This window comes from Henckelia pumila, chromosome 4 (genome assembly GCF_033568475.1).
Source record: "Henckelia pumila isolate YLH828 chromosome 4, ASM3356847v2, whole genome shotgun sequence".
Classification (NCBI taxonomy): domain Eukaryota; kingdom Viridiplantae; phylum Streptophyta; class Magnoliopsida; order Lamiales; family Gesneriaceae; genus Henckelia; species Henckelia pumila.
This window is the reverse complement of record NC_133123.1, coordinates 179,566,396-179,574,392: the sequence shown is the minus strand read 5'-3', so window position 1 is coordinate 179,574,392 and position 7,997 is coordinate 179,566,396. Positions and strand designations below refer to the sequence as shown.

The 7,997-nt window shown below is 30.0% G+C and overlaps 2 protein-coding genes across 2 annotated transcripts; both read right to left on the bottom strand.

The window, feature by feature from the left end:
- Nucleotides 1–4,243: 4,243 nt before the first annotated feature.
- Nucleotides 4,244–5,444, bottom strand: LOC140862378 (protein FAR1-RELATED SEQUENCE 9-like). The gene is made up of 2 exons (XM_073265399.1): nt 4,581–5,444; nt 4,244–4,270 (listed from the first exon to the last, which is right to left on the bottom strand). Exons 1-2 carry the CDS (start codon nt 5,442–5,444, stop codon nt 4,244–4,246), a joined length of 891 nt encoding a protein of 296 aa, XP_073121500.1.
- Nucleotides 5,445–5,447: 3 nt separating this feature from the next.
- On the bottom strand, nt 5,448–6,689 carry LOC140862376 (protein FAR1-RELATED SEQUENCE 5-like). The gene has a single exon (XM_073265398.1). The coding sequence runs from the start codon at nt 6,687–6,689 to the stop codon at nt 5,448–5,450; it is 1,242 nt and encodes a 413-aa protein (XP_073121499.1).
- Between the last annotated feature and the right edge of the window lie 1,308 nt (nt 6,690–7,997).

Here is a 7,997-nt window from a genome sequence, read left to right as displayed (position 1 = left end):
ATTGGTCAAAATTATCCCAAAGTGTGTCGAGTGTTTTGATTTCCCAGCAGTGACACATCTGGGGTGAATGAGCATAACGTTTTACTGAAAATTCCAATTAAGGTGCAGTTTTCGGCATTAGAAATCCAAGATCAAGGGCTAAAACTTTCATGTTTACCACTTTTCCGAATTCTGACTGCAAAATAGAGTTTAAGAATGAACAAGCAGACCCATCAGCAGGGTATGCGCGCCCGCGCCCGAAAAGTAGCGCCCCCGCGCATGGCATTCTGATTTGAAGCTTTATTTATGTTATTTTGGGGTCCTAAATTCATGGTTATGATCTTTAAAGGCTTATAAAGTATATTTAAGAATTCTTATGCAAAAATTTTCAAGTTTTAAGTCAAGAACGACTTACGTGGATCGATTACGTTATGTGACGCATGTACATGTTTATGTTTCATTCATGAAACATATGTTCAATATGAAAGTATGATTTTTATCACTTATGACGTGCATGAAGTTATCGAGTAAAGTTTAATGTTAATGAAATGAAAGTTATGACAGAAATTACGATGATATGATGATGCTTCATAAGAAAATGATATGTTATAATGATATGATGATGAAATGAAAGATGATGAAGCATGAATGAATAATTTTATGATGAAGCATGAAGATATGATATGTTGATGCATGAAAATATTTTGATGTTTTATGTGTCTTTGTGGTGGCAATACGGGACTGGTACTCCGATTTGGGCTCCGGAGGGACCTTTCCAAATATGGCTCAATGTACGGGTTAGGTCCTCCGGGATGAGCTCCGGAGGGGCCTCCGAAAATGAAAGAATGTTACGAGGCGTAATGCCATATGATTGTTGATCAACAAGAAAAGATGAATGTGCCCATTATGACGGTTGCCACAATTTCACATAATTCATCACCCCAAAATGATGAGTTTTTATGTTATATTCATGGTTTATGTTCATGGTTTAATGTATGTCCAAGTTGCATGATCTTCATTAGATATTAAATGCAAATGTTTATTTAAAAATGAAATGGTAAAGTTTTGAGGAAATGCATGAAGTCTATTTTCAAGATTTAAAGTTAAGTAAGTTGATGTCCATGTTTAAGTTTCTTGCATCTTTTAAGAGTTTTGAAGTTCATGTTTAAGATTTTAAGTTTAAAGTTTCATGATGTTTATGTTAAAATTCTTCAAGTTCAAGGTATCATGTTATGTATGTTCAAGTCATTTTAAGTTTAAATTATTTTGAAGCTATAATGATATCGATATGAATATTTTAATCTTGCTGAGTCGTTTAGACTCACTATACTTGAATGGTGCAGATGGTTTAGCAGTTTTCATTTAAAAAGCTTTGGTAGCACGGCTGAAGAGTCCAAGAGGCGAAGTCATTGCATGGCACGATAATTCAGAAGCTCTGATGTATTTAAAGCAAAAAGATTTAATTATATTTATTTATGTCATGTTGTTATAATATTTTATGTACTATGGTTAAGAGTAATGATTTAATTTATTTAAATTGTCAATCTTTTAAAGATGAGTTGGAATTCAAATATTTCGTCTTTTAAATGTTTATTTTAGTTTGATATTTGTTGTGTGAGTTCTACGATTATTTCAAATGTATTTTATATACATAGTTAATTAATTGAACTCACTTTTCCCTATCCTCTTTAAATGTTAGTAGTAGGTTTGACGTTCTGTATCTTAGATGGACTTAAATGTAGGGTTGCATCCGTGTTCCATATTTTGATTGTTGATTCACTACGGAGATGCATTCCCTGCATTGTTTATTAAGTTTAGAAAAATTTTATCACTCTTTTTCCGCAACTCTTTTATTAAATGTTTTAAAATACGGGACGTCACAGTTATCTTCGTTGCGACCATCTTCCATCTTCTTATATATAGAATTACACCGACTTTCATCTTGGGCTTTAGGTCAACAGTAACTTACGGCCCAATTATAAAGTTAACATGGTCCAGCCCGATAAGTCTTCATTCATCAGTCTGATCTGCTCTTGTACTTCGATATGCCTGCAAGCTTTCCGCTTTACGGAAACTCCATCTGACTTCTAACCAAGTCACAATACTAGAGCAATCTATTTGCATGAACTCATCCGACCATCACATCGATCTGATCCCAGTATTAGATCTGGACCATGAACTCATCTGAACACCGAGGTCATCTGATCTGTACTATTCGATCTGATCTCTTCTCTATTCCCATTCAATCTGATAGAAGCATACTTCAACATAGTCTAAAGATGCAATCCATGACAGAAGAAGCCCAAAAAGAATCGCGACTTTTTGGAATACAGACAGTGTGCTCGAGCGGTAAGATTTTACCGCTCGAGAGGCAAACGCTCTGTTGCATACTTCTTGACGTTGCGCTCGAGCGGTAAGATTTTACCTCTCGGGCGGCCAAACTTCTGTCCCGCAGGTGGAGTGCTGCGCTCGAGCGGTAATATTTGTCAGCTCGAGCGGCAGGTTTGTACACAATAAAATAATAATAAATATTATTTTAACTAAATTTTATCCAAAAAGAATAATTGGATCATAAGACCCCATCCAACCTCACCTCACCGAGCAAGCCGGCCGCGCGCGCGCATGTTATTTGCATCGACTATCGTCTTGCCCCTTTACAAAACATCTAGTTCCCTAAGAACCCAATCTCATAATCCAAATACATTGGATTTTTTCCAATGTGGGACAAACCTTTTCCTCCTTCAAATTCATTAAGACAAGTTTTTCCCTCCAATTCATTCACCAAATTCAAATTTCATTCACCAAATTCAAAATTTTCCAACAAAATAAAATCCATGTGATATAGTGTAACAATATATTTTTTTACTAAGAGAAATATAAATACAAAAAAATCAAGTTAAATACTTGCAATATTTTCTTTAAAAAAAACGCTTGCAATATATATATATTTGAAAATTTAGTGGTTTGATTTTGCTAATAAATTTTCTATCACTATTCCATCATGAGTAATTATCTCCACATTTAATATAAAAATTTTGTCAAATCAAGAAAGGCATGTGCCAAATTTAATTAATGATAACGTTTTCCACTTTTCTTTGGCGAACACTCAAGTAGACAAGTACCCTTTCCCATTTGGACCATCGTAATCAATTCTTAGTAGTATTAATATTCAATATACATATTTTTGTGCAATTGCAATCCTCTCCTACACTTCCTCCTACATGTTTAATTTAGGTAAATAAATATGCTATACAATCTATTAATTGATTTATCAATTAATATCTCTTTCACATCTTACCTTTATTACAATAAAAAAATATCTAGTATTTATGGAAATATTAAAATATAATAAAAGTTTTACTTTAAATAAATTTTATTTAAAATAATTAAATGATATTGAGTACATTGTAATAATATCTATTTTTTAATATTTATATTTTTATACGTCTGTGTATATATATATGTATTATTGATAATGAAAATATTAAAAATTGATTAAAAAAATAATTAAATATTGATATTTAAATTCAAATATAGAAAAATAATTATAATATAATAAAAAATATTTAATTATGGAAATATTTAGATATAATAAAAATAAATTATTTTATATACACGTATATATTCATATTATTCATAATAAAAAAATTTAAAGATTTATTAAAATTTAAGATGAAAAAAGTTTTAACAAAACTAATTTCTAATACAATTTAAAATTATACTAAAATGTTAGAAGATCCGTTTGATTATGGATATCGATTTTTTAATTTTTTTATTAATTTTTTTTAGTTTTATGCTTAATAAAATCAATTAAATTATTTAGATGAAAAACAATTAATTCAAATATATGGAAAAAAACAAAGATATAAAATCCATGAATATCACGTGTCCACTCATTGAATATTTTAAAACATATATACTAACTTAGTGAATCCATAAATATCATGATAAATGTAAAATATCATTTTAAAAATATCATTTATGCTAATAATATAATAAATAAAACACATCAACTACGGATGTGTTCTAATCCATGACATCTTCTATTTTTCAGGCAAGTATTGATTTATATCTTGGTTTTTGATATCTTCTTCGTGGCCTTCAGTTGATGAAACGTTCAAATCAAAGAGTCCATAATTTCGCCGCTGCATGTATACATATCATAAGATATAAATATGCAAGATAATTAATAATCTACAAAGGTGATACTTGTAAGTGAATGAATCACCTGAAATGGTTGTGTCAAATCTACTTCAGATATGCTCTAACTGGAATAGTGAATTTGAGAACTCTGTCATTTCAAACAAAAAAGTTACTTCAAGACAAATGCAATTAAATGATTTAATTTCATGAAATAAAACTGTGATTACTGACTAGATATCACCACAAGAATTTTACCTGTTCAATATTGATGTCAGTATCATTTATGAATGATGTCTTGTCTTTGTTACTATTTGACTTTCTCTTTTTTTTTTTTTGCTCTTTCCAAAGCAGATTTTGGCCGTTTTCCAGATTTCGCTCTTGAATTTGGTTTAATTTTTAACCCTTTTACTACAACTTCATTACAACCACTCTCCAATATTTTTTTTTTCAGAGCTTACTTTGAGACTGGGAGTTTGCTTTGGTGTTCCTCTATTTTCTAAACTCATATCCACCTCCTCAATCGCCTTAATAATAACACTTCTTGTTAGTTCATATGTCTCTTCTGTCAATGCAGCACGTGTCACAAGTTGATGATGCAATCGACATAGTTCTTTGTATCGCATCCCAATTTTTACCTTTTCACCTTCTTCCTTTATCTCATCCAAAGATTCTTCTATTTTATCATTAGGTGGTGAAGATGTTCCAACGATCCATTTTTTTGCCATTTTGGTCCACCTTTTCTTAATATAAATCTCAGAAATTCTCACAACATTTTTATAAGTGAATACTTTGAGGACATGAGAACATAATAAGCCTGCAAATTCAAACTTTTTGCAACTACAAAAAATCTTATCATCAGAGAAATCATATGTAACAGTGTGTTGATACTGTTTACTAAAAGATGAGATCTTATAGTGGGATATAACTTCAGATTCAGTAACAACTTCTAACTTTGAATCATGCGCCTTGCTCAACTCATTTTGAAATAACTGAAAGGTTTCATGCGTGTAAACACTCACTGCATGCTTTAGAATTTCAACCGAAAAGGAAAGTACTGGTGTACTGTGGTTTGTCTGCAAATAAGCTTTTAACTCTTCATAGCGACGATCATCAACCAATCTCCGAAAATGTTGAAAAAACTGTAACAAATCATTCTTATAATTTACATATTTTTTCAAAGCACCATTCATACTCTCGCTGCACTGAGTAGTAGTCATATCTGCACAAAATGTTTGTCTTCCATATACAAGAGCCCATTTTTCCTTAATTTTAAACATCTTTTCGAGCCATGGATTAGTTTGGAGATCATATTTATTCAACATTTCTTACCATGCTGTTAAAAAGTCCCTTTCCTCCTCAAAGTCATATATGCAAGAACTGAAATCTTTTGAAAACTCTTTAAATTTTGAGAAAACAGAACTAAGATGAGTAGCTGCATTTTGATATATGTGCCAAATGCACAAGCGATGGTATGTTTCAGGCCATTTTTCCAATAAAGCTTTTGCCATAGCTGCATCTTGATCGGTGAGAATAGTTACGGGAGTTTTTCCATTCATAGCCTTAGCAAATGTATCAAAGAGCCACATGAAAGTTTCAGCAGTTTCGTCATATAACAATGCTGCACCAAAAATGATAGTTTGCTTATGATGATTGACACCAACAAATAGTGCAAATGGTCTTCCTTTTTTATTTTTCCTATATGTTGTATCAAAACAAACCACATCTCCAAAATACATATAGTCAGCCATCATTTGTCCATCTGCCCAGAAAATATTGGTTATAAGATCATTACTGTCAACTTGAATCGCATAAAAAAAATTTGGATCATCCGATAGCATCTGCTGCAAATATTCAAGTACACCTCCTGTATCTCCTGTTTGAATATCCATTGTTCTTTGTGAGCGCAAATAATTCCTATAATCCTCAAGAATAAACCCGACATTTTTACGACCACCAACTTGACTAGCAATATAACTCAAACCTGCTTTTGGTGCTATTCCTGACTTGTCGATATTAGATATTTGTGATGCTTGTCCGGTATTAATGCTTCTTTGAGATCTCAATATGTGTGATTTATTCGGACTAACCAAGTTATGTCCACTATGAGAAGCAATAAAACCAACGACCTTCAATTTACCCGTCTCACGAGCATTAATTTTCATTTCTGCACAACAACCAGTTCTTGTTTCAGGGAGATGAGATTTGACACACACATCTCGTTTATCTTTTCTTCTTTGACCTTGACATGAGCAACAAAATGTCCTATCAATAATATTCCCATTGCTATCCCTGTGACATGTCTGTCTTCTAATGCTAAAACCGAGGGCCCTTGCATAATTATTGTAAAAGTTATATGCCGCTTCTTCACTTTCGAATTCCATACCAACTTGTGGAATTCTTGTATTTGAAATATTGGTGTGAAAATCATTAAGGACCTTATCATAAACTTCTTTAATAATATTTTCATATTCCTTATCATCATAAATAGTGTCTAATATATTATTTTCTTGATCAAAGTCCAACCTACGAAATGTAAGATTGTCTTTCACGATAGAATCTCTATCCATTACTCCTGCACAATTATATTTAATAGAAATATCATCTACTTATATTTTTAGTTCATAATTATACTACCTTTATTATTATAATTAAAAATAAAAATTAAAGATAAATAATAAATAAATACTATATATCTAAAACTAACAAATAAATTAAAAAAATTATCAAATAAACTTCCGATTTTCAGTAAAATATTCGAAACTTTTATTTCAATTATCAAAAGTATCTCACATAATATTCAATCATTCAATGTTGATATATTAGGAAGAAAATTGCACACACACACACACATATATATATAAGTATCTATTATACAATTACATAAAAAAGAGTTGAAAAAAAAACTTAGCACGAGTATTTGCGATGAATTTTAAGAAAAAAAAAGGGTTAGATAAACAATGTACCTTAATGACAACAAGTAGTAGCAACAACTTCTTGAGACGTTATTTTACTTCAAAAAGAAAGACTTGCTTGATTTTTTGTAAACCAAAAAATACATATAATGTTTTGCTTTGCTTTATAATTGAATAACATATTTCAATAATTGTACAAGAGGTTGAGATTTTATGGAAAAAGATTATTTAACGTTTAAATTGAAGAATAAAAATATTGATATTCATAATTAAATATTATTTATTATATTATAATTATTTTTCTATATTTGAATTTAAATATCAATGTTTAATTATTTTTTAAATCAATGTTTTAATATAATACATATATATACACACACGTATAAAAATATGGATATTAAAAAATAGATATTATTACAATATATTGAATATTATTTAATTAAAATAAAATTTATTTAAAAGTAAATTTTTTATTATATTTTAATATTTCCATAAATACTAAATATTATTTTATTTTAATAAAGGTAAGATGTGAAAGAGATATTAATTGATAAATCAATTAATAGATTGTATAGCATATTTATTTACCTAAATTAAACATGTAGGAGGGAGTGTAGGAGGGAGTGTAGGAGAGGATTGCACTTGATTTTTGTGATTCCAATTCAATGAATATCATTTACAATTCATAATGACGTGCACACGTCACACATAAAATATTATGTGCCGTTATTACATTTGAAATATTATTAGTGGAAATATGGCCAGTGGAAAATTTTGATTTTTAAAATTGGGTCATTTTTTATCCATAATTATTATATTACTCCTTTAAAGTGGCATGATCAAGCATTTAAAAGCAGTAATGGAATTGATCTAACTACACGTGGAACGAATCATCAACGGCAACCTTAGATTCAGTTTGCATATGTTAAGTTGGTTTTTAAAAGTAATTTTTTAAGTAAAAGC